A 27526-nucleotide genomic window follows, 5' to 3' on the forward strand; every position below is an offset into this window, starting at 1 on the left:
TCCAGAGTCAGAAGGGCCGGTTGGGACCCCCAGAGGTCATCTAGTCCCACCCCAGACAGCGCCTCCCCGCCCCACATTCCCCAGCCCCACCTCCTCTTGGAAGGCTCCGGTGGGGGGGGGGGGAATGCAGAGCCCCTGCTGCTCTCCCTCACCCTTCACTCTTACTCCCTCCCTCTCTTCGCAGGCCGAGCGGCCGCAGCGTTACTGGGACAGTGATCATGGATGTGCTGTCGCCCCGGGGAGGGGAGGTCTGGCCGCCAGCAAAGGGCTTCCGCCGAGGCACCCCATGCAGGCAAAATAGCGAGCGAGCAAAGGAGGATCAGGCAGGGCACCGAGGCCCCTTCGTCTCCCACTTTGTCTTGATGAGGTCGCTGCAACTTCCGGGCGCGGACGGACGGAGGTAGCCAAAGCGGCCCGGGCGGGCGAGCAGGCGAGCAATGGAGGATCAGGCAGCTCGCTCGCTCGCCCACCACCCCGGGCTTCCCCACCACTCTGGTTACCTCCGTCCGTCCGCGCCCGCAGCTGCAGAGACCTCATCAAGACAAAGTGGGAGCGAAGGGAGGCGAAATGGCCTCCCTTTGATCACTCGCTTTCCCCTCCTGTCCGCACTATGCTAGCCCTGCTCTCACTGATTGGCTGGCTCACCAATCGTCCCGCCCACCTCTAAGAGCCCTATCTACAGAAAGCCAAGCAGAAAAAAGTTAACTGGGTTTAGATAGGGCTCTTAGAGGCGGGCGGTGTGATTGGTGAGCCAGCCAATCAGTGAGTGGGCAGGGCTAGCATAGTGCAGGTGGGAGGGGGAAGTGAGCGATCGAGCAGCTTCTGGATGGGCGGGGGTGAGTGAGCAAACTTGTTCTGAATAGCTCGCTAGAGGAGGCCACCTCCAGCACTCCTTTGCCGTCCCCCTTGCCTCTTACCGCCCCCCTGCCACCCCCCTGGCCTCTTACCGCCCCCCTAAGCCATCTCACCGCCCCCTAGAGGGCAGTAGCGCCCACTTTGGGAACCACTGGTCTAACCAATGATATATGTATGTGTGAAGTTTTCCATACATGAAATTGTATCTTTTCTTACGTAGTTCCCTTGTTTATGAATTTGTATCCACCCACCCTATTGAAACCAATAAAAAGGACGTGCAGGGATAGACCTGTGCGCTTCCATCCCGAGAACACTGTGTGAATTCTCTTATTCGGCTGTTTCATGGGAGGCCCGCCAGCGGTATCCTTACAACTGGTGACCCCGACGTGATAGTTTCCGAGACTATACGTCCCGACGTGATAGCTAGACTATACGTCCCTTGAACCTCCTGTATTCATCGCCTGGAAAAGGCCGTACGCATCCCGTCCATGAGACGACGATCCCTTCGTGAGTATGGGGGGGAAGTTAACCAAACAGCAGATTGCGCATTTGCATGAGCTTGGTGAGCTGATCAAGGTTTCAATTATTATTTTAAAAAATAATGGAAAAATTTTACCTATTCTATCTAAGAAAGAATTGGTCAATTTCTTAGAATATATTTGGAAGAACTGCCCCACTTACCCAGAGAAGGGTTCCTTAAAAACGTCTACATGGCGAAAATTGGGTGTTTATTTCCATGAGACGCCAAGGGCCCCCGGGAAAATACTATCTTCATGGCGGGTAGTTATGGAGTGCCTTATTATTCATGAAAAAGGCTTGGCAGAGGCATTGAAGCCCTCCGCCCTTCCACCCCCCTATAAAAAGGAAGCCTCACTTATTGAGGAAGCTACAGATAAAATTAAAGGGGCATACTCAATTGATACTCCTCGCCCTCCCAGCGCTCCTCTGCCCAATCCCACCGGGCTGCCCGCTCATAATAATGCTATGAGCGCCGTTGCCCTGGCGATGGCTAACGCTCGTAGCCAAGGGCTCCTTGACGCAGAGGAATTGACTCAATGTTCTGCTTTTCCTGTAATGCTTCTGCCCAACCCGGCGGGGGCTGGGGCTCCAGTGCCGTTATATGAGCCCCTTCCTCTGAAAACGATTAGAGACATAAAAGCAGCCGTCTCTATGTACGGTATTCGATCACCGTATGTCAAGGGTCTTTTTAATTCCATAGCTGCATCCTTTATCATGACTCCCCAGGATTGGAAGGACTTACTGAGAATGCTCCTCACGGGGCCTCAGTATGTTGTATGGGAGTCGGACTTTTTACGGGAGGCTCAGAGTGCTGCCCGCATGGCAGGGAATCCCGCCATCACTGGGGACCATGTTGCTGGCACTGGCGCCTTTGCCTCGAATACAGCCCAAGTAGAACTTCCAATGGCTGTGTCAGGCCTGTAGTTATGTTCTTTTTAGGAGCTTTAGCCTGCCACACTTTTTTATAATTTTCTATGCTGTTTCATTAGTGTAGTAGTTGGGAGGGGGGAATAGAAAGGAGTAGGATTGTGCAATGTATGTTGTCATTCTTTTATAGAAGCTCAAGGTCATCTTTTGTCTCCGGACCTCGACACCTGACCGGAAGCAGAGGGGTGTAGATGCCAGCATGGAAGATGATGATTGGAACATGTGATGGATTTGTGGGTGTGGGGATAGATCATGAACTTTCAACTGGGTGGAATTCCAGGATGCAAATCAGAGTTGGAATTCCATAGAGGTGCTAACTTGCCTGTAGAATAAATTGGACCTTTTAAGATGTTTTTGCCTTGGACAATGATTTAATTCTGCATGGTATTTAGAACCCTAACATTATTCCAACTCTCTCCTTTAAAATAATTCACTAGCACCCTCCCCCTCTCAAGGGGGGAGGGGCTGGTGATGGAAGAGCTGGTGATGGGGGTTGCTGCATTCCCAACACTGACCGGGACAGCGTAAAATATCAGCGAAGAAATAATGAGAAGCTTTTGGTGAGAAGAAGCTGAGTGCCGGAACTTCAAAGGCAATGGAATGCTGCTTCCAGTTTTATTTCATCTGGAAGAATGCAGGAGGGGGGAAAGATTCTGCAGACTAGAAACGACAAGAGGAATGAAAGTCTCAGACCAAACTTCTTCAGCAAAACGTGAGTGCATGCTCCCCCTCCTTCCCCCCAGCTTAGAAGCAAGGCTTGGAAAAAAAAAAAAACCTAGAACGGAGCTTTGGACTCCTTCCAGACGGCAATAAATGAAATGGCTTATTACCCTGCAACTAACTGGGATTCAATTTCAATTTCAATTTATTTGTGCTTCTAGACCGCCCCCTCTCCCAGAAGGGACTCGGGGCGGTGTACAGTCCATAGAGAATATCACAAAAATACAATAAAAAATTAAATATGTACAGTTTGGAGGAGGTTAAAATGCAATTAAAAGAACTGTACAAAGCTAAATAAATATAATTTTTTTAAAATCCCTAAAACAGACACAACAGATTAAAAAACCCTAAGATAACCAGATAATAATACATTTGCCAGGAGGGACAGTTGTAATTATGCCAGGCCTGCTAATCGGAACAGGTGAGTCTTCAATTTTTGCCGGAAGGAGCGGAGGTCAGAAGTGGTTCTAATGTCGGGGGGGAGGTCATTCCAGAGGGTTGGGCCCATCACAGAGAAGGCCCTACTCCTTGGTGTCGCCCGTTGGCATTGCCTAGTGGACGGCACCAGGAGAAGTCCCTCCCTGTGTGAGCGAATTGGCCGCAGGGATGTATGTGGGAGGATGCGATCCCGCAAGTAACTAGGTCCCGTGCCATGGAGCGCTTTAAAGATGGTAATCAGCACCTTGAAACGCACCCGAAAAACCACAGGTAGCCAGTGCAGCTCGCGCAGGAGGTGTTACGTGGGAGTACCTCGTACTCCCCATCACAGCCCGCGCGGCTGCATTCTGAACCAACTGCAGTATCCGGGCGCGTCCCAAGGGCAGCCCCATGTAGAGAGCGTTGCAGTAATCCAGGCGGGACGTCACCAGCGCATGAGTGACCGTGCGTAAGGCATCCCGGTCCAGTAGGGGGCGCAATTGGCGCACCAGGCGAACCTGGTGGAACGCCCCCCTCGCCACGGCTGCCACATGGTCATCCATTGACAGCCGGGCATCAAGGAGGACGCCCAAATTGCGCGCCCGTTCCACAGGGGGCAATTGTTCGCCCCCTATGGCCAGCGATGGAATCAGCTGGCTGAACCGAGGTGCCGGTAGCCACAGCCACTCGGTCTTGGAGGGGTTGAGTTTAAGTCTGTTGTCCCCCATCCAGACCCCGACGGCTTCCAAGCACCGGGACATCACTTCAACAGCCTCGTTGGGGTGGTTTGGGGTTGAAATATACAGCTGAGTATCATCAGCGTAGAGGTGATACTCAACCCCAAAACCACGGATGATCTCACCCAGCGGCTTCACATATGTGTTGAACAGGAGAGGCGAGAGGACCGACCCCTGTGGCACTCCACAAGTGAGTGGCCTCGGGGTCGACCTCTGTCCCCCTGTCAACACACATTGCCTCCGGTCGGAGAGGTAGGAGCTGAACCACCGCAAAACGGTACCTCCGACTCCTATCCCCTCCAACCGGCGCAATAGGATACCATGGTCGATGGTATCAAAAGCCGCCGAGAGGTCTAATAGGACCAGGATAGAGGAACAACCTCTATCTCTGGCCCTCCAGAGATCATCGACCAACGCGACCAAGGCTGTCTCTGTGCTGTGCCCGGGTCGGAAGCCGGACTGGCGTGAGTCTAGATACTCGGATTCGTCAAGGTGTTGTGGAAACTGCTGCGCCACCACATTCTCGACAACCTTCGCTAAAAACGGAAGGTTGGAGACTGGACGATAGTTAGCTAGCTCCATTGGGTCGAGTGCAGGCCTCTTAAGTAAGGGTCTCACCACCGCCTCCTTCAAGGCGGCTGGTAAGGATCCCTCACCCAATGAGGCATTCACCAGGCCCAGAAGCCAGCCTCGGGTCACCTCCCAAGATGCCAGTACCAACCAGGAGGGACACGGGTCCATTAAACATGTGGTGGGTCGCAGCCGTCCACGCAACCTATCCAAATCCTCGGGGGCAACAGAATCAAACTCCTCCCAGGATGGTCTCACAAGACTCGCTGTTGGCGGCCCGTCCGGTCCACTGAGGGGGGCCCATCCGCTCCGGATCTGAGCGACTTTATCCTGCAGATATTCCCCAAACTCCTCTGCTCTGCCCTGCAAGGGTGCCCCTTGCGTCCTCTGTGACAAGAGGGAGCGGGTCACCCTAAACAGGGCGGCAGGGCGGTTATCCGCGGACGCAATAAGAGCAGCGCAATATCTATGTTTGGCCGCCCTTAATGCCACAAGGTAGGTCCGTAAATAGGCTCTTACCTGTGTTCGATCAGATTCGGAGCGTGAGGACCTCCACCTGCTCTCTAGACGTCTCCTATGGCGCTTCATCACCCTCAGCTCCTCGGTATACCAAGGAGCCCGGGTGGGTCGCTGCCGCAGGAGAGGTCGCAAAGGCGCAACCCGGTCCAAGGCCCCAGCCGCCGCCCTATTCCAGGCGGCCGCTAGGTCCTCCGACCGAGCGCGGGTCAGGGCTACAGGTAATGGCCCAAGCTCCATCTGGAACCTCTCCGGCTCCATCAGGTGCTTGGGGCGGTACCAGCTTGGACCATCTGGTCCCGCCTCCTCGCGGTGGGGGGTAGCGCCAGGGAAGTCCAGCCGGAGACATGAGTGATCCGACCATGACAGGGGTTTAACAACAAAGTCCCCTATACCCAGATCACTCGTCCACTGCTCAGATACAAAAACAAGGTCCAATGTGTGGCCACCTTCGTGTGTGGGGCCCTGAATTAACTGGGTCAGGCCCATGGCTGTCATGGAAGCCATGAACTCCCGAGCCACCTCAGACGCTGCTCCCGTCGACGGCAGGTTGAAATCCCCCATAACCACAAGCCTGGGGATCTCAACCGCCGTCTCCGAGATCAGCTCGAGGAGCTCGGGCAGGGCTGCTGATGTATAGCGAGGAGCCAAGTATACAATCAGCAAACCCAACTGCCTCCCTGGGCCCCATTTCACACCAAGGGACTCACACCCGGATATCTGAGGAACAGTGAACTCCCTCGGCTCTAGACCTTCCCGTATAACTACCGCCACCCCACCACCCTTACCCAGGGCCCGAGGCTGATGGAATGCGCGGAAACCTGGTGGGCACATTTCCACGAGGGGTAAACCACCCTCGTGGCCCAACCAGGTCTCCGTTATCCCTGCAAGGTCCAGCTCCCCCTCAGAGATCAGCTCATTAATGAGGGGGGCCTTGTTGGTTACGGACCTTGCATTGCAAAGCATCAGCCGTAGGCCTGGGCTCTGTAGTTCCTGGCCACCTAGGTTGCGGGGGTTGGTACAAACGACCGGGCGTAGCCAACAGCCACGGTCTCCCAACCGACCTTGTAATCTTCTTTTGTCCTCGCATCCCCCCCTCCCCGCGACCGTTGTAATCAAACAACCCTCTATTGGAATAACTTGTTCCCTCTCCCCCCCCACTCCGCTCACTTCCCTCCTGGACTCACCTGTTCGTCTGGCACTGGCTTCCCTCCTGGCCTGGTTATCCCCCCTCCCTTCCCAGAACCCCCTAAAAACAATATAAAACATTTAGCTAAAAAGCCCCTCAGCTTCCTCTTCTTCCACCTCTCAGGGTTCACAAACCCATCATCAAGGCTGGCCCCTGAGAGAGCCAAGGGCCATACCTGCGAAAGAGGGGCCTCCCGCAGGCGGAGCAGATCAGACCTCGAATAAATTAAAACGTTGTAATAGTCCCAGTAGGGTAGGGGTGCAGATGATGCAAAGTTAGTAATTAATAGAGTCTCGGTGGAATGGAGGGTAGAAAGTTAATAAATAGAAGAGTCTCAATGGAGGGTAGGGGATATTCCAGTGTCCAGGTGGTACTTGGTACTTGGAGGCAGGGGGGGGGAGGGCAAGAAATGATTAAATATCCCAGGTGGTAGGGGGAAGGCAAAGGTAGCAAAAATAGTGGAGGGTAGATGAAAGTTCAGCTTAGCTGTTTCCAGGTGGATACAGCCCCCCCCCCCCGATGGATGGGGGGGCCTGGAGGGGTATGGGAGCAGCCAGGAATGATAAAATAACCCAGGAGTCCCTGGCTGCGGCTCCCTCCCTTCGTCTGCCGCCGCAGGCATCTCCCTTTGATCCTCCGACTGTCTCTGCCTCTGGCTGCTTCCCAGCCCTTCTCACCTATCAGCTGATTATTCCAATGTCCTGTTGCATCCCGTTGATCCCCCTTAAGCCCTTTGATGTCTCTGGGTCTCTGGGGGCCTCCGGGGCCTCTCACCCCCTCTTCCTTACTCCTCTTCTGGCATTTCTGGCTTTTCGGCTTCTCCTTTCGGCATTTTCGGCGCCAGCGCCGTCTGCGCAATCGCACCACGCCATCGCCATTGCTCTCTCCTTGCTGTTTACAGCCCTCCGAGCCTCTTTCCTCTCCGCTCTTCACCGACCACCCTGTCGGGTTAATATCAGCCTGAAACATGCCTGGGTGGTCGGGCTGTCCAACTCTCGACCCCCTTCGATGGTATGGGGGCCGGCAGCAGTCCCTACCCGGTCGGGAGCTCCATGGTGTTCCTGGAGCTCAGAGGACGACCGCCATTCGTAGGAAGCTCCTCCTCCATTGTCCCATTGAAAGGGAGACAGATTCCCTTTCAAAATGGGAATTTCAACCGAGGCAGGAAGAAGGGTTTTGGTCAGCATCTTTCACTTGCCAGCCACCACAAATGGGGCTGCAACCAGTAAATGAAGCGAAACCAGATTGGGTTTTCTTCCCAGATTTTGGATGGATGAGATGCCACTGGCCACCTCCTTTGCCATCAGCATGGGAAAATGCTCCAAGCCAGCAGAGGGCACCTACTTGGCCCCTAACTCCTCCAAGCCAGCAGGAGGGTCCTTGGCACATAACCCCCCCTAGCCAGCCATCATTGGTTGAGCTGCAACCTGTGAAGCAGGCAACCCCGGGATGGGTCTTAACCCCAGGTCATGGATGGGAGGGATGCCAGTGGGCACCTGCCCTCCCTTAGCAGATGGCACCATGGCAGAAAGCTGGGCAGTGGCCAACCGAGGGATTTACCTCCCCACCGGTTCCAGTCTCCCCTGCAAGGCCCCAAAAGGTTCTTACCAGACCTTCCTACAGAGAAGAATTCTCCATGGAAGAAGGGATTACCAAACAGAGGCCTGCATTGTGGATGGCGGGAAAATGTGCACCTGCAAGGCCCCAAGTGGTTCTTACCCTACCTTCCTACAGAGTAGCTATCTCCAACATGGAAGAAGGGATTACCAAAGAGAGGCCTGCAAGATGGGAAGCGGGACAAGGTGCATCTGCAATGCCCCAAAAGGTTCTTATCCCACCTTCCTACAGAGAAGCGATCTCCAACATGGAAGAAGGGTTTACCAAGGGGGAAGCTGCAAGTTGGAGAGCAAGCCAGTGTGATGAAAAGGTTCCTGACTTCCGGTTCCGGCGGCTGACGGCAACGGGCAAGCTTTGCTCGCCCCGCGCTTCCCCGGTGGGCTCCCCACTCCTTGGGGGGCACAGGATGCCCCGTAGAAGCTCCTGCCGGAGGGGCGGCACCGCGGGGGATCCCCGGGATCGGCGGCGGCCGGTGGGGGGGGCCCGCCTCGCTCCAGGCACTGGGGAGAATGATGTGGAGACGCTCTGGCGTCTTTGCTGCGAGGCTGTGCGGAGAATGAGCAAGCAGAAGGACGCGGCTGCGGTGCAGTGAGGCGTAGACTCCTTTCCATTCCCTTTACCAACTTGGAGAAACTGCCAGCAGCTTAAATCTTTCCCTTTCGGCTGATTTGGAGAGGCGCGGCTGGAGGGAGGGGGATTTCCCCCCCCCCTCGGACAGGCGGCTTGGAACAATTCTGCTCTCAGCCCCACACATTCTTACTGGTTTTTAGAGGGATATTGTTTTAAATTTAACTTGATATTTTAAACTTTTGTATTGATTTATTTATTAGCTGTACAGTTTGGCATATTTTACCCTCCTCTTATACATGTATTTATATAGTTATTTCTACGTTTTAATCTGTTGTATTTTGGTACGGACTGTACACCGCCCCGAGTCCCTTTCGGGAGAGGGGGCAGTATATAAACGCTAATAATAAATAAATAAATAAATAAGGGGAAGGAGGAGGGGGGAGAGCCAACCAATGATGTCACGCCCTTACTAAAAGTGATTTTCTCGGACTTAACCCCATAATATATTGATGATCTGGGAACTTTGGGAACTCTGAACTTTGAAAACTTTGTTATGCCTCTAAACCCGAAGCTGGCAGGGCAAGATGGCACACTTCTGTTGTCTTTATGAACTGTGAAACCTGACTCCACCTTTAAAACTTCAGGCTTCCGGTCTTTGTCTCTGTGCTACTCAGACAAATCTCTTGTTGATTGCTACCTTTTGAACTCCCTGGAGTGAAAAACTCTGCTCTATTGCCAGGGCGATTAGAGAAACTCTCTTCTGCCTGGACCCTCTGCCCCCTGGACTCTTCTGGCTGTTCTGCCGCTCTGACTGACCATTCTCTACACTGACTGAACTCTTTATTCCATAAGCAATGTCTCCTAAAAGACCACCTCCTGGAAAGCCTGGCTTTGCCACCTCTGGCCCGACATCTGCAACCTCCAGTCCTAGTACACAATCAACGATAACAGCTTTCATGCAACCTAAAAGTACAGAGACGGAGTTTCACCAAATGTTCCAGCAACTTTTACAGGGACAAGAGGAAATAAAGAAACAACTAAAGGAGATGAAAGAAGAAATTAAAGAGAACCAGGCTCAAATTAATAAGAACTCAAAAAGACTGGATCTTTTGGAGGGTGGGATGGCTGAGATGAGGGAGGGGGTGGAAGGGGTGCAGAAGGGAAACAAAGAACTTGATACCCAACAGATGAAAATAGAGTTTGAGAGAATGTCCTTTTACCTTAGATTCCAAAACGTGATGGAGGCAGATGATGAAAACATAAGGGACATCATGACAAGTATTTTGGCTGAATACATCCAGAAAGAAAAACAACAGATGGGGTGGGAGATAGACCTGGTTTATACAGTGAATTCAGTTTATGCTAGAACACACAACGTACCCAGGGAGGTACACATTAAATTTCTCAGAAAAAGTACAAGAGATGAAATTCTGAGTGCACAAAGGGGGCAAGCCTTGACATATCAAGATAGGGAAATAACCATTCTGAAGCAGATCCCCAAGAAAGTGAGGGAAAAAAGAAAAAGCTATTCGCAATTAGTGAATAAATTATACCAGAAGGGGGTGTGGTTCAGATGGTTGATGCCTGAAGGTATGCTAATATTCTGGGAGGAGACAAGAGTTAGAATTAATACACCCATAGAGGCGCAGGCCTTTATGGAAAAAAACAAAGCACACCTAGAAAAACCAGATGATCCTACAACAGACACGCAGGACACGGGAGGGGCCGGAGCTCGGTCGGCGGGGGGAGATGGGGCAATACCAAGAAAGCTCAGATCACAAAAATGAACAAGAAAATCTTTTTGACATAAACTGATCGAAATTACCAATTGAATTAATATGCTGACTATATATTACTATGTACTAATGATTTTGTTTAGATGTATATTATGAGTATGGAGGGAGGGGGCACCTACCGCACTTCGCAACTGCCAAAATTTGTATACTTTTTCCACTACCTTTTCCCCTGTAAATTTCTAAAAAAACCAATAAAACTTTGTTCAAAAAAAAAAAAAAAGGTTCCTAAGTTTAGAGATGTAACTAGGTTCCATTCCTCGTGGGGGCCAATTAAATGCCACCATTGTTGTCAACTTGGCCACAGAGCGTCAGAGTGCTTGGCTCCAGCCCCAATGCCACAAACGTGCGCACCAACCACCACGGCGGTAAGAAGAGGGTCCCAGATGCCACCACAGAAGAGTCAGCTGGGCCAACAACCTCTGGAAGAGGATCCCCAACTTAAGGTGACGAAGTGTCCTACCAAGGGGGAGGCCTCGGAAGAGGAAAAGGGCAAACAATCTCCGGAGGAGGATCCCCAACTTAAGGTGACAAAGAGTCCAACTAAAGGGGAGGCCTCGGAGGGGGAAAAGCCCAAACGACCTCTGGAAGAGGATCCCCAACTTAAGGTGACAAAGAGTCCTACCAAGGGGGAGGCCTCGGAGGAGGGAATTGCCGAATAACAAACGTGTGTACCAATTGCCACGGTGGTAAAGAGAGGGCCCCAGATGCCACCACAGAAAAGTCATCTGGGCCAACAGCCTCTGGAAGAGGATCCCCAACTTAAGGTGACGAAGTGTCCTACCAAGGGGGAGGCCTCGGAAGAGGAAAAGGGCAAACAATCTCCGGAGGAGGATCCCCAAATGAAGGTGACAAAGAGTCCAACTAAGGGGGAGGCCTCGGAGGGGGAAATGCCCAACCAACCTCTGGAAGAGGATCCCCAACTTCAGGTGACAAAGAGTCCTACCAAGGGGGCGGCCTCGGAGGAGGAAAAAGGCCAGCCGTGGATGATTGAATCCAAGAGCCCAGAACCTACAGCACTTGCAGCAGAGAGCCCTAAATGGCCATGGGAAGAGGTCACAATGGACTTCATCGTGGAACTCCCAGACAGCAGTGCGCATAAAGTAATTTGGACAGTTATGGATTTGGTTTCTAAGCAGGCACACTTCATTGCTTGCTCAGGATTGCCATCCGCAAACGAATTAGCGAAAATGTTTGTGAAACACATTTATCGCCTGCACGGAGTACTCAAGAGCCTTGTTCCCCAAACCCCGGGCCGCGGACCAGTGCCGGTCCGTGGATCAATTGGCACCGGGCCGCCCGAGGAACTTCCGCTTCCTGATTGGCCGAAAGGCAAACCTCACGCCATTGGCCGAGGAGGAGGCGCCACGGGAGGACTGAGGACTCGAGGTCGGAGACGCGGGGACTGAAGAGAAGCTGCCGTAAGATAAGTGCATGGAGGGGGGGGGGACTCAGCACTATCAAACGGAAAGAGGAGCAGCAGTGGTTTTATTAGAATGCCCTCTCATTCACCCAGGCCTATTGCACTTATTTAGGTCAACAACTCCTGGGTTGAATGTGTTTGTGCGGGTTCAGGTGTTGAAAGGGGCACGCTGGCATCTCTGTATTGAAAGGGGCACGCTGGCATCTCTGTATTGAAAGGGGCACGCTGGCATCTCTGTATTGAAAGGGGCACGCTGGCATCTCTGTATTGAAAGGGGCACGCTGGCATCTCTGTATTCAAAGGGGCACGCTGGCATCTCTGCATTGAAAGGGGCACGCTGGCATCTCTGCATTGAAAGGGGGGAACGCTGGCATCTCTGTATTGAAAGGGGGCACAGTCATCTTTTGTGATTTATATATATATTTCACAGTTATTTTGATACACTGGTCATATATTTAAAACACTGATCATATTTTTGCGTTGATAGTTTTTTGATTTACATTCGGATTTAGGTGACATCTGGAGCTGAGCGGTTGCAAGCAGCAGTGGAGTGAAGAGAAAGAGAAGGTATCACTCTTCTAGCTCTTCTATCTGTTCACCGGTACTCGTGTGTACTGACGTGTTATTGTGTCTGCTTTAACCCACAAATTAGCAAAAATGAGTATGAAACAGACATCGTTAGAAAGTTTCCTTGGGAAGAAAAAAAGGCCCAGTGAACAGACAGAAGAAGAGCCTTCAACATCAAAGAAACATGCAACTTTTAACAGACAATACCATGAGTCCTATTTGAAATATGGATTTATCGGGACAGGTGATTCCCACGCACCAAAACCGCTCTGCATAGTTTGCGGCGAGAAGCTCTCTAATGAGGCAATGAAACCTTCAAAACTGCTTCGCCACTTGAACGCCAAGCACCCTGGCATAAAAGACAAGCCCCTGGAGTATTTTGAAAGAAAAAAACGGGAGCACGAAGCACAGAAGATATTTATGAGGGCCACCACATCAATAAAGGAGAATGCACTGAGAGCATCATATTTGGTGGCTAACCGCATTGCTAAGGCTAAAAAGCCATTTACTATGGTGATGAAGCGCCGCAAGAGATGCCTAGAGAGTCGTTGGAGATCCTCCCGATCCGAATTTGACCGAGCACAAGTACGAACCCATTTAAGGACGTACCTTGTGGCATTGAGAAAGGCCAAACGCCAATATTGCGCCGCTCTCATTGCATCCGCAGAGAACCGCCCTGCCGCCCTGTTTCGGGTGTCCCGCTCCCTCTTGTTTCAGAGGCCGCGGGAGGCCCCTTTACAGGGTAGGGCAGAGGAATTTGGGAAATATCTGCAGGATAAAGTCGCTCAAATCCGGAAGGATTGGGTCCCCTTCAGTGGCCCAGTCGAGACGTCCGTGGCGAGTCTTGAGAAACCTTTCTGGGAGGAGTTTGACTTGGTTGTCATCGAGGATTTGGACAGATTGCGTGGACGACTGCGACCTACCACATGTTTACTGGACCCGTGTCCCTCCTGGCTTGTACTGGCATCCTGGGAGGTCACACGCGACTGGCTCCTGGGCCTAGTGAACGCTTCGTTGGGTGAGGGGTCTCTTCCGGCCGCCTTGAAAGAGGCGGTGGTGAGACCCTTGCTGAAGAAGCCTTCCCTGGACCCTACGGAGCTGGCCAATTATCGTCCTGTCTCCAACCTTCCCTTTCTGGCGAAGGTTGTAGAGAGTGTGGTGGCTTCTCAGTTCCCACGACATCTGGAGGAGAATGATTATCTAGACCCGCGCCAGTCCGGCTTTCGCCCCGGGCACAGCACAGAGACGGCCTTGGTCGCGTTGGTTGATGATCTCTGGAGGGCCAGAGATAGGGGTTGTTCCTCTATCCTGGTCCTATTAGACCTCTCGGCCCTTTTGATACCATCGACCATGGTATCCTGTTGCACCGACTGGAGGGGTTGGGGGTCCGGGGCACCGTCTTGCGGTGGTTCGGCTCCTACCTTTCTGGCCGGACGCAACGTGTGTTGGCAGGGGAGCAGAGGTCGACCCTAAGCCCCCTTACTTGTGGGGTGCCACAGGGGTCGGTCCTCTCGCCACTCCTGTTCAACACATACATGAAGCCGCTGGGCGAGATCATCCGTGGTTTCGGGGTGGGATATCATCTGTACGCTGATGATACTCAGCTGTACATTTCCACCCCGAATCACCCCAACGAGGCCGTCGAAATGATGTCCCGGTGTGTGGAAGCCGTACGGGTCTGGATGGATGACAACCGACTCAAGCTCAACCCTTCCAAGACGGAGTGGCTGTGGGTTCCGGCCTCCCGGTTCAACCAGTTAATTCCATCTCTGGCCATTGGGGGCATTCAACTCGCCCCCGTGGAGCGGGCGCGCAATTTGGGCGTCCTCCTGGATGCCAGGCTGTCCATGGATGACCATGTGACAGCTGTGGCCAGGGGGGCGTTCCACCAGGTTCGCCTGGTGCGCCGATTGCGCCCCCTATTGGACCGGGATGCCCTACGCACAGTCACCCATGCGCTGGTGACGTCTCGCCTGGACTACTGCAACGCTCTCTACATGGGGCTTCCCTTGAAATGCACTCGGAGACTGCAGTTGGTCCAGAATGCGGCCGCGCGGGTGATTATGGGGAGTACTAGATACTCCCATGTGATACTGCTCCTGTGCGAGCTGCACTGGCTTCCTGTGGTCTATCGGGTGCGTTTCAAGGTCTTGATTACGATCTTTAAAGCGCTCCATGGCTCAGGACCTAGTTACCTGCGGGATCGTATTCTGCCCCATACATCCCTACGACCCATCCGCTCGCACAGAGAGGGACTTCTCCAGATGCCGTCCACCAGACAGTGCCGAGGGGCGGCGTCTAGGAGCAGAGCCTTCTCTGTGGCGGGCCCAGCCCTGTGGAATGACCTCCCTCCGGATATTAGGACAACCACTGACCTCCGCTCCTTCCGTATAAAGCTCAAGACCCACCTATTCCAAATAGCTGGCCTGGCTCAACCATAACTTCATAACGCTCCTGACGGGTTTTTTAATTGGTAATTTTATTTAATGGGATTTTAAATTGTGTTTTTTAATTGTCTTCACTTATTAATCTACCTCCTCCATGCACATGTATATGTCTTTGTTTCTTATGTATGCATGTTATCTTTATCTGTTTTTTATTTGCTTTGATTGTACGCCGCCCCGAGTCCTTCGGGAGAGGGTTGCGGCTAATCAAATAAAATTATTATTATTATTATTACTATTGGTGAAGAATTGATCTTGCCCTCCACTAAAGACATTTGCCGTGAACTTCTAGGAGAGGCTGCTGTGGAAAAGATAGCACATGTGCCTTTGTCAGCTAGCACTGTGACTAGGCGCATTGAGGAAATAGCCGAAGACATTGAGGCACAATTGTTGGAGAGGATTAATACATCACCGTGGTATGCACTCCAGGTTGACGAATCTACAGATATCGACAACAAGGCACTACTACTTGTTTATCTTATCTATATCAGGAGGATGTGCATGAGGATTTGTTATGTGCACTATCTTTGCCAACCAACACCACAGGAGCAGAACTGTTCAAGTCACTGGATGGTTATATATCAGAAAAACTGAAATGGTCCTTTTGTGTCAGCATATGCACAGACGGAGCTGCTGCCATGACCGGACGACTGTCTGGTTTAACTGCTCGGATTAAGGAGGTTGCACCTGAGAGTGAATCTACGCATTGTCTCATTCACAGGGAAATGCTGGCAAGCCGAAAAATGTCACCAGAATTTAACAGCGTATTGATGGATGTGGTTAAAGTTATTAACCACATCAAAGCACACGCACTTAACTCGCGCCTGAGCAGCTTTGTGAGGAGATGGACGCAGAGTACAGATGCCTTCTCTTATACACAGAAATAAGATGGTTTTCCAGAGGAAAATCGCTAACCAGAGTATTTGAATTACGAAAGCCATTGCAAAGATTTCTCTCAGAAAAGAAGTCACCGCTGGCAGCACATTTCAGTGACAAGGTATGGGTCGCAAAACTGGCTTACCTGTGTGACATATTCAGCCTGCTCAATGAACTCAATCTGGGCCTTCAGGGGAAAATAACAACTGTTTTCAAGTTGTCAGACAAAGTAGCTGCATTTAAAGCCAAACTGGAGTTGTGGGGACGGCGCGTGAACAGAGGCATTTTGGACATGTTTCAGACATTAGCAGGGATTGTAGGCGAGACTGAGCTTGAACATTCATTCTGCCAGTTGGTGCACGATCACCTGTCTTTGCTTTTAAAAGAGTTTGAGCGCTACTTCCCAACCACAAAAGACCCACGAACTGGTAAGGAATGCATCCGCGACCCATTTGCCAACAAATCAGGCGAATATAGCATGTCTATGCAAGAAGAAGAACAACTGCTGGAGATTGCAAATGACGGTGGCCTTAAAACTACGTTCGAGACAACAACTCTGCCGGTGTTCTGGATTAAAGTCATGGCGGAATACCCTGAGATTGCCACCACAGCACTTAAATCCCTATTGCCATTTCCAACAACCTATCTGTGTGAAGCGGGGTTTTCTGCAGTGACAGCAACCAAAACAAAACAACGGAATAAACTGGACATAAGCAACACACTTCGGGTGTCATTGTCTCCTATTACCCCCAGATGGAACCATCTCGTTGCAAAGAAACAAGCTCAGGGTTCTCATTGATTTGGCATTCTAATGAGTTAAATAAAATAATAATAAATAATAATAAATATTTATTTCTTAGCCGCACCCTCTCCCGAAGGACTCGGGGCGGCGTACAATAAAACATTGGAAATAAATATATAGACAAACATACATATAACAAAAACGTATACCAAGACATATACATATACATACATATACAAGGAGGAGGTGAGCTGATGAATAAAAACAATTAAAAACACAATGTTTAAAAACCCCTAAATAATTGAATACAATTAAAATACCCCAAATAAAAAACCCGTCAGGAGCGATATAGTTGGATCAAAGTTGAGCCAGGCCAGCTACTTGAAATAGGTGGGTCTTGAGCTTTACACGAAAGGAGCGGAGGTCAGAGGTATTCCTAATATCCGGGGGGAGGTCATTCCACAGGGCTGGGCCCGCCACAGAGAAGGCTCTACTCCTAGGCGCCGCCCCCCGGCACTGCCTGGTGGACGGCACCTGGAGGAGACCCTCTCTGTGCGAGCGGATTGGTCGCAGGGATGTATGGGGCAGAATACGATCCCGCAAGTAACTAGGTCCTGAGCCATGGAGCGCTTTGAAGATCGTTATCAAAACCTTGAAACGCACCCGATAGACCACAGGAAGCCAGTGCAGCTCGCGCAGGAACGGTGTCACATGGGAGTACCTAGTACTCCCCATAATTACCCGCGCGGCTGCGTTCTGGACCAACTGTAGCCTCCGGGTGCATTTCAAGGGAAGCCCCATGTAGAGAGCGTTACAGTAGTCCAAGCGAGACGTCACCAGCGCATGAGTGACCGTGCGTAAGGCGTCCCGGTCCAGTAGGGGGCGCAATTGGCGCACCAGGCGAACCTGGTGGAACGCCCCCCTTGCCACGGCTGTCACATGGTCATCCATGGACAGCCGGGCATCCAGGAGGACGCCCAAATTGCGCGCCCGCTCCACGGGGGCGAGTTGGATGCCCCCGATGGCCAATGATGGAATTAATTGGCTGAACCGGGGAGCTGGTACCCACAGCCACTCCGTCTTGGAGGGGTTGAGTTTGAGTCGGTTGTCATCCATCCAGACCCGTACGGCTTCCACACACCGGGACATCACTTCGACGGCCTCGTTGGGGTGGTTCGGGGTGGAAAAGTACAGCTGAGTATCATCAGCGTACAGATGATATCCCACCCCGAAACCACGGATGATCTCACCCAGCGGCTTCATATATGTGTTGAACAGGAGTGGCGAGAGGACCGACCCCTGTGGTACCCCACAAGTAAGGGGGCGTAGGGTCGACCTCTCCTCCCCTGCCAACACACGCTGCGTCCGGCCAGAAAGGTAGGAGCCGAACCACCGCAAAACAGTGCCCCGGACCCCCAACCCCTCCAGCCGGCGCAGCAGGATACCACGGTCGATGGTATCAAAAGCCGCCGAGAGGTCTAATAGGACCAGGATAGAGGAGCAACCTCTATCTCTGGCCCTCCAGAGATCATCCACCAACGCGACCAAGGCCGTCTCCGTGCTGTGACCGGGGCGGAAGCCGGACTGGCACGGGTCTAGATAATCATTTTCCTCCAGATGTCGTGGAAACTGGTAAGCCACCACTCTCTCTACAACCTTCGCCAAAAAGGGAAGGTTGGAGACAGGACGATAATTGGCCAGCTCCAGAGGGTCCAGGGAAGGCTTCTTGAGCAAGGGTCTCACCACAAATAAATCACTTTATATTCATTTTTTGGTGTAGCTGTATTTTATTTTGAAGGCATGTTTAAATACAATTAAATTAAAATTATTAAATCAAAACAAGCGGGCCACGGAAAAATTATCAAACATTTACCGGTCCGCGGCGATAAAAAGGTTGGGGAGCACTGGCCTAGAGAACCTCCTTCCTTCATGTCTTTGAGTGAATGGATGGACATGCTAAAGAAAGGATGGGAGAATACGAAGAAGGCTCTAGCAGTTGCGGCAGAAGCCTACCAGAAGCAAGATGATCAAGATCGCTCGCTCCAAAACCCCTACCGTGTGGGGGACAATGTTTTTGTATCTACCAAATACATAAGATTAGAAATGCCTAGCAAGGAATTGGGTCCAAAATATCTAGGTCCATTCCCAATAGTGAAGATAGTTAACCCAGTTACAGTTCAACTCAGTCTACCCAGAAGTCTAGGGGAAATTGACCCAGAATTTCATTGTAGCTTGTTGAAACCAGTAATTGGGTCTAACAGAAGAGCATCCACCCAAGCTCACTCTCCTCCTGTAGTGTTAGAAGGGGAAACAGAATCTGAGGTGGAAAGAATTGTAGATTCCAGGCTGAATAGGGGTCGCTTACAGTATTTAGTGCATTGGAAGGGTTACCCTTGGTCTGAAGCTACTTGGGTGAACAGTGGGAACCTAAAAGTGGAGAAGTTAGTAAAGCAATTCAATGGGAAGTTTCCTGAGAAGGCAAAGGGTTCCCCTGGGTGGAGAAGAGGTGGTTAACTTTTATGTTATTCTCTTTGCAGGAAACTTTTTTCTTTTGAGGAGAGGCCGCCTGTCAGGCCTGTAGTTATGTTCTTTTTAGGATCTTTGGCCTGCCACACTTTTTTATAATTTTCTATGCTGTTTCATTAGTGTAGTAGTTGGGAGGGGGGAATAGAAAGGAGTAGGATTGTAGAATGTATGTTGTCATTCTTTTATAGAAGCTCAAGGTCATCTTTTGTCTCCGCACCTTGACACCTGACCGGAAACAGAGGGGTGTAGATGCCAGCATGGAAGATGATGATTGGAACATGTGATGGATTTGTGGGTGTGGGGATAGATCATGAACTTTCAACTGGGTGGAATTCCAGGATGCAAATCAGAGTTGGAATTCCATAGAGGTGCTAACTTGCCCGTAGAATAAATTGGACCTTTAAAGATGTTTTTGCCTTGGACAATGATTTAATTCTGCATGGTATTTAGAACCCTAACAGGCTGCTTTTACGCTTGTTAATATTGCTGCTTTGAGTGCTTTGGAAAAAACGGATGAAGCCACTGGGTTGCCCACCGCCTCCTTTTCTAAGATTCACCAGGGCCCGAATCAAGCCTTTTCGGACTTCGTGGATGAATTGCAAAAGGCGGTGAACAGGCAAATTGACAATCCTGACGCTAGAGCTGAACTATTGTTAAAATTGGCTTTTGAGAATGCTAATGCTGACTGTTACAACCTCTTGCTTCTAAACCGGGTGTTACTTTGGCGGAATATCTTAAAGCCTGTCGCATTGTGGGGACAAGTGCCTTTGCAATGGACGCCCTTGCTGCCACCCTGCAGCAGGGCGGTCGCCCGGCTGGAAACTGCTTTAACTGCGGCAAACCGGGACATTTTAAATCTCAGTGCAGAGCCCCAGGTGGGGGGGCATCCCGCAAAAACTCTAATTCTGGGGCTAAGCCAAAAACTGTTTGTCCTAAATGTAAAAAGGGGTACCATTGGGCAAATCAATGCCAAACCAGCAGACCGCCCAGTCGGGAAACTAGAAGCGGGGCCAACAGCTAGCCCCACCCAAAAGGCTGTAAGAACAAAGCCGCCGCTATCCCCTGCTTTACTTTCTCCTTCGCTGGAATTTATTGCTGACGTTTCCTTAGATGCGTCGTTTCCTAACACGCCTTACTTTATTTCAGCTACGCCCTCTATTGCCCTCTCCCCCCCCCCACATCTGCTTTACTCTTTCCTCACGATTCACTTCTCTCTTGCGGTGCTTCTTTTCCTCCAACGCTTTTGCAATGCTCAGCGGAACAGCAAGTTGTGCTTCAAATTGTTGCAAACCAACCCTTAATGATTAAAAAAGGGGATAAATTGGCTAAGGTTTTAATTCTCCCCCGTGAGGATAGTCCCCCAATTTTACATGATGAACAATCAAAAATTAATGATGCATTGCCAGTCACGAAAACGATGGAAAGCAATCACCCTAACATGGAATTTTATATTAAGGGCCGTCGTTTCTCTGGTATTCTAGATACCGGTGCCGATGTTTCTGTGATCTGGACTGTCGAGTGGCCTCCCGAATGGCCCACTGAGCAGTCATCTGCAGTCCGAGGCGTCGGTGGAACTCAGGTCGCCCAAATTAGCGAAGAGTGGCTGCCAGCAACATCGCCCTAGATTTCTACTACTGCTCATATCAAGCCGGTAATCCTACCGCTCCACATCAATTTGTGGGGTAGAGATCTGTTGCAACAATTTGGAGCAAAACTGAGTCTGGACTGAGCATGTCCCTTCTATCACCAATCCGGCTTTCTTTAAAATTGGAGAGCCCGGTATGGATTGACCAGTGGCCGCTCACCTTTGAGAAGACCTCAGCTTTGCGAAATTTGGTTTTAGAACAATTAGAATTAAACCACATAGAACCCTTGTTAAGTCCCTATAACACCCCAGTTTTTGTGATAAAAAAGAAATCAGGCAACTGGCGCTTATTACACGACCTTAGAGCGGTCAATTCCATTATCCAGCCGATGGGGGCGCTGCAATGCGGTCTCCCCAACCCAAATTAAATTCCAAAAGATTTTGACCTAATGATCATTGATTTAAAGGATGCCTTTTTTTCCATTCCACTTCATCCAGGAGATAGGCAACTGTTTGCCTTTACAGTGCCTGAAATAAACATGTCTCGGCCCACCTCCCGCTATCAATGGAAAGTGTTGCCTCAGGGCATGCTAAATAGCCCTACTATGTGTCAATTTTATGTGGATTCTATTTTGCAGCCCTATCGCCTTCGGTTTCCCCATTTTTTAGTGTACCATTATATGGATGATATTCTTGTTGCAGCTCCAGGCCCTGAGGGAATGGTAAGAAGTACATTGACTATCCTCACTACTATGTTAACTGAGGGGGGACTCCATATAGCCCTGGATAAAATACAATACAAGCCTATAACCTTTTTTATATTTGGGCCATAAATTGTTATCTTCACATTCTGCTCCTGTTGTCCCTCACATTAAGCTATCACAGAAGACAACCTTGGTGCAGCTGCAGCAATATTTAGGAACTATAAATTGGGTTAGACCTTACCTTGGTATTTCTACCAAGCAGTTAGCACCTCTCTTTTCAGCACTTACACAAGGCAAACATCCGTCTGATTTGATAAGTCTGAATAAAGAACAATTGGAAATAATAACGCTAGTTGAGCTTGCATTACGTAAGCAATGGGTGGATCGCTGTATCCCAGATGAACCACTTGTTATTGTCCTGATTAATACCACGGACATTCCCACTGCTATTTTAGCCCAAAATCCGGGACCACTCCTCATTTTGGAGTGGCTGCACCTTCCACATACTCCACGTAATACCATTAATCAAAAGCCTTTTCAATTCGCTTCTTTGATCACCAAAGCCCGCCTGAGGGCAAAAGCCTTGATGGGCATTGAACCATTCACCTTATATGTCCCATGCTCTCTTGCCACGTGGGATGTGATGTATATCAATTCTGAGCAGTTACAGATAGCTCTCACGGAATGGCCAGGTCACATTTCCTGCCACCCGCCCGCGGATCTGAGAATTCAGCTTTTGAAAACAGTTCCAATCTTTTTGAATAATTTATTGCAGCCACTACCAATTCAAAATGCCATCACCCTTTTTGCTGACGGTGGGAAACAATTTGGAGCCTGTGCCTGGTTCAGAAATGGCCAATGGCACACAAAAATTACCCCACTGCAAACGTCAGCGCAGAGAGCCGAATTGGCTGCCACTATTTTGGCATTTAAACATTTTTCATCAGAATCCTTTAACTTAATTTTGGATAGTTTGTAAGTAACACAAATTGTTTCTACTATTTTTCAGTCATATCTGTCACCATCTTTGGATTCTGAATTAACTTCCTTCTTTTCTACACTCCAAGCTCTTATAGTTGCAAGGAAGGAACCGTATTTCGTCACGCACATCAGAAGTCATCAGCCTTTTCCTGGTCCCCTCCAGGAAGGTAATAATATGGCTGACGCTATAGCGTCTGGTGCGTCACTTTTGACTCTTTCACCTGTCTCCCCTTGGGACAGTCATTCTTATTTCCATCAGAATAAAAAATCACTCATAAAGCAATTTGGTATTACTCAGGCTGAGGAAACTGCAATTTTACAGCAGTGCCCAACTTGTAGCAAACAAGCACACTCACTTCCCATGGGAGTAAATCCTAGGGGCACAGAGTCTTGTCAAATTTGGCAAATGGACGTGACTCAGTATAATTCTTTTGCTCCTTGGAAATATATTCATGTTTCAATAGACACCTTTTCAGGCTTCATCATTGCTACCCCACAAAGGGGTGAAGCCGTGAAACACGTCATTAATCATTGCATTCGGTCATTCGCAGCACTGGGACGCCCAAAAGAATTAAAAACGGATAATGGGCCTGCTTACACAAGTGCGGCTCTTGCTGCCTTTTGCAACCAATGGTCCATTACGCACAAATTTGGCATTCCATATAATTCACAGGGCCAAGCCATGGTAGAGTCCTACTGTGGGAATCCCCCCTCTCGCAGGTGTGGCCCTCCGCCCTTTCAAGGGCCCACCTTGATGACGGATTCATTAATCCCGAGAGGTGGAGGAAGCGGAGGCTTAGGGGGTTTTTAGTTAAATGTTTTTTAAACTCTTTTAGGGGTTTAGGGGTTGGGGGGGGTGGGGGGGTCAGATCAGGAGCGATGACAGAGACAGGTCACCAGGTGGGGTCTTGAGCAGACGGAGCAGAGAGGAGGAGGGGGGAGAGGATTTCATTCCTATACAGGGCTCCTTGATTCCAACAGTCGTAGGGAGGGGCAGATACGAGGACAGATTAACAACTCGCAGTCGGTTGGGAGACCGTGGATGCTGGTTACACCCGGTCGCTTGTACCAACCCCCGCGTTCTAGGTGGTCAGGATCTGCAGGCCCAGGGCCTGAGGCTGTTGTTATGCAATGCGAGGTCCGTTGTCAATAAGGCCCCCCTCATTCATGATCTAATTTTGGAGGGGGAGCCGGACCTCGCAGGAATAACGGAAACCTGGTTGGGCCACGAGGGAGGGTTACCCCTCGTGGAAATGTGCCCACCAGGTTACCAAGCTTTTCACCAGCCCCGGGCCCGGGGAAGGGGCGGTGGGGTAGCAGTGATTATCCGGGAGGACTTAGAGCCGAGGGAGTCCACTGTGCCACAGACGTCCGGATGTGAATCCCTTGTTGTGAAATGGGGCCCTGGGAGGCAGTTGGGCCTGCTGATAGTATACCTGGCTCCCCGCCATACATCAGCGACCCTGCCTGAGCTCCTCGAGCTGATCTCATCGGTGGCAGTTGAGACCCCCAAAATATTTAGTGATGGGGGATTTTAACCTGCCGTCGGTGGGAGAAGCATCAGAGGGGGTTCGGGAGTTCATGGCTTCCATGATAGCCATGGACCTGACTCAAATGATTCAGGGCCCGACACACGAGGGAGGTCACACCTTGGACCTTGTTTTTGTCTCTGGCCAGTGGTTGAGTGATCTGGGAGGAGTGAATTTAACCATCACTCCTCTGTCATGGTCAGATCACTCACTCCTCCGTCTTGACTTCCCTGGTGCTACCCCTCGCTGCGGGGAGGCGGAACCGGAAAACACTAGATGGTTCCGCCCCAGGCGCTTGATGGAACCAGACAGGTTCCAGACGGAGCTTGGGCCACCTCCTGCAGCCCTGACCCGCCCTCGGGTACCTGGACCTGGTGGCCGCGTGGAATAATGCGACTACCGGGGCCTTGAACCGGGTGGCGCCTTTGCGGCCTCTCCGGCGGCAACGATCCACCCTGGCCCCTTGGTTTACCGAGGAGCTAAGGGTGATGAAGCGCCACAAGAGATGCCTAGAGAGTCGTTGGAGATCCTCCCGATCCAAATTTGACCGAGCACAGGTACGAGCCCATTTAAGGACGTACCTAGTGGCATTGAGAACGGCCAAACGTCAATATTGTGCCGCTCTCATTGCATCCGCAGAGAACCGCCCTGCCGCCCTGTTTCGGGTGTCCCGCTCCCTTCTGTTTCAGAGGCCGTGGGAGGCCCCTTTACAGGGTAGGGCAGAGGAGTTTGGGAAATATCTGCAGGATAAAGTCGCTCAAATCCGGAAGGATTGGGTCCCCTTCAGTGGTCCAGTCGAGACGCCAGTGGCGAGTCTTGAGAAACCTTTTTGGGAGGAGTTTGACTTGGTTGTCATCGAGGATTTGGACAGATTGCGTGGACGACTGCGACCTACCACGTTTGCTGGACCCGTGTCCCTCCTGGCTTGTACTGGCATCCTGGGAGGTTACACGCGACTGGCTCCTGGGCCTAGTGAACGCTTCGTTGGGTGAGGGGTCTCTCCCGGCCGCCTTGAAAGAGGCGGTGGTGAGACCCTTGCTCAAGAAGCCTTCCCTGGACCCTACGGAGCTGGCCAATTATCGTCCTGTCTCCAACCTTCCCTTTTTGGCGAAGGTTGTAGAGAGTGTGGTGGCTTCTCAGTTCCCACGTCATCTGGAGGAGAATGATTATCTAGACCCGCGCCAGTCCGGCTTTCGCCCTGGGCACAGCACTGAGACGGCCTTGGTCGCGTTGGTAGATGATCTCTGGAGGGCCAGAGATAGGGGTTGCTCCTCTATCCTGGTCCTATTAGACCTCTCGGCGGCTTTTGATACCATCGACCATGGTATCCTGTTGCACCGACTGGAGGGGTTGGGGGTCCGGGGCACCGTTTTGCGGTGGTTCGGCTCCTACCTCTCCGGCTGGACGCAACGTGTGTTGGCAGGGGAGCAGAGGTCGACCCTAAGCCCCCTTACTTGTGGGGTGCCACAGGGGTCGGTCCTCTCGCCACTCCTGTTCAACACATACATGAAGCCGCTGGGCGAGATCATCCGTGGTTTCGGGGTGGGATATCATCTGTACGCTGATGATACTCAGCTGTACATTTCCACCCCGAACCACCCCAACGAGGCCGTCGAAGTGATGTCCCGGTGTGTGGAAGCCGTACGGGTCTGGATGGATGACAACCGACTCAGGCTCAACCCTTCCAAGATGGAGTGGCTGTGGGTTCCGGCTCCCCGGTTCAACCAGATAATTCCATCTCTGGCCATTGGGGGCATTCAAGTCGCCCCCGTGGAGCGGGCGCGCAATTTGGGCGTCCTCCTGGATGCCAGGCTGTCCATGGATGAACATGTGACAGCTGTGGCCAGGGGGGCGTTCCACCAGGTTCGCCTGGTGCGCCAATTGCGCCCCCTATTGGACCGGGACGCCTTACGCACAGTCACCCATGCGCTGGTGACGTCTCGCCTGGACTACTGTAACGCTCTATACATGGGGCTTCCCTTGAAATGCACTCGGAGACTGCAGTTGGTCCAGAATGCGGCCGCGTGGGTGATTATGGGGAGTACTAAGTACGCCCATGTGACACCTCTCCTGCGCGAGCTGCACTGGCTTCCTGTGGTCTATCGAGTGCGTTTCAAGGTCTTGATTACGATCTTTAAAGCGCTCCATAGCTCAGGACCTAGTTACCTGCGGGATCGTATTCTGCCCCATACATCCCTACGACCCATCCGCTCGCAGAGAGGGACTTCTCCAGGTGCCATCCACCAGACAGTGCCATGGGGCGGCGCCTAGGAGCAGAGCCTTCTCTGTGGCGGGCCCAGCCCTGTGGAATGACCTTCCCCCGGATATTAGGACCACTACTGACCTCCGCTCCTTCCGTGTTAAGCTCAAGACCCACCTTTTCCAAATAGCTGGCCTGGCTCAACCATAACTTCGTAACGCTCCTGATAGGTTTTTTAATTTAGTAATTTTATTTAAGGGGATTTTAAATTGTGTTTTTAATTGTCTTTCACTTATAAGTCAACTCTCCTCCATGCACATATGTATATGTCTCTGTTCTTTTTGTATATATGTTTGTCTTATGTGTATTTTTATCCGTTTTGATTGTACGCCGCCCCGAGTCCTTCGGGAAAGGGTTGCGGCTAATCAAATAAAATTATTATTATTATTATTATTATTATTATTATTATTATTATTATTATTATTATTATTATAGAGTGTGCTAATCAGACCCTTAAACACGCTCTGGATAGGTACAATTTGGCTCAGGGAAAACTTCCCCCTAGCCTCCCGCTGCTGCAAAATAGGCTTAACCTTGCCCTTTATACGTTGAACTTCTTAAACCTCACTGGCACACACACACACCCCACCTCTGCAGTGACTAGTCATTTTTCTGCTTCTCCATCTGCAGCTTTTTCCCGACCACAGGTGTACTTTAGACAACTTCCTGATCCTGCCTGGCGAGGCCCGGCCGACCTGATTACCTGGGGAAGAGGATATGCTGCAATTAACAGAAATGGTGCAACTATCTGGATCCCTGGCCATTGCGTTCGTCCTTGTATGGTGCCCTTTGATCCAAACTCAAAGACTGCAAGTAAGCCAAGTGGACAAACTGACTGATAACATGTGGCAACATAATAACTTTGTACAGAACATAGCCACGGTCTCATCTTTGGCCAACCTTACTGACTGCTGGGTTTGTATGCACATACCGGGGGATTCTAGGGGAGGGCTGACTTTACATGCAGTACCCTTTAACATGTCAGGGTGGCGGAATTGGCAACCCACAGATACAAACACACCAGCTTTTGTTCCAGCAGTTCAGGTCACACTTAGAGACGCTGCAGCCATTTGTTTTTATTCCTCTGGCCTCAGGGATAATGCCGTTAACTTAGGACATTGGCCATTATGTAACCCATGAGTGGGTCTCCTCAAAACAACGTCAGGAAATGAAATCAATGTTAACAGCAACAGCATCAGATGGTGTCACAATTTATAGAGATAACGAAAACATGACTATAACAGAATACTGGGCATGTAGGACCATGGAAAGTCTTATTACCACTGCTAATTCATCTAAACATGCCTTGGCTAATATGCCTGCGAATCTTTGGCTGTTGTGTGGAGACCAGGCCTACCGACAAATACCCAAAGATTGGAAAGGACTTTGTACTATGGGCTTTGTGATCCCCGCTGTATATGCAATACATAGTTTACCTCCAAACAGTATAGGACTGATG

General features: G+C 50.9%; 1 protein-coding gene across 3 annotated transcripts in view; it reads right to left on the bottom strand.

Moving 5' to 3' along the window:
• LOC309400662 (cyclin-dependent kinase 5 activator 1-like) overlaps window positions 1–27526 on the bottom strand; it is a 67464-nt gene that overhangs the window by 31922 nt on the left and 8016 nt on the right. Inside the window, exon 3 of one of the 3 annotated variants that reach the window (XR_014176688.1) lies at window positions 26657–26770. The exons of 1 other annotated variant lie outside the window; for it this stretch is intronic. Coding sequence is in view for 1 of the 2 variants with exons in the window: in XM_081969245.1 (XP_081825371.1) it covers window positions 26767–26770 (4 nt within the window). In the remaining variant the exon portion in view is untranslated. Of the gene's footprint in view, window positions 1–26558; window positions 26771–27526 lie in introns of those variants that run through there. One more of the 3 variants, XM_081969245.1, reaches the window with a different exon arrangement.

Source organism: Natrix helvetica (assembly GCF_964273705.1).
Source record: "Natrix helvetica genome assembly, chromosome: W".
Taxonomy (NCBI): Eukaryota; Metazoa; Chordata; class Lepidosauria; order Squamata; family Natricidae; genus Natrix; species Natrix helvetica.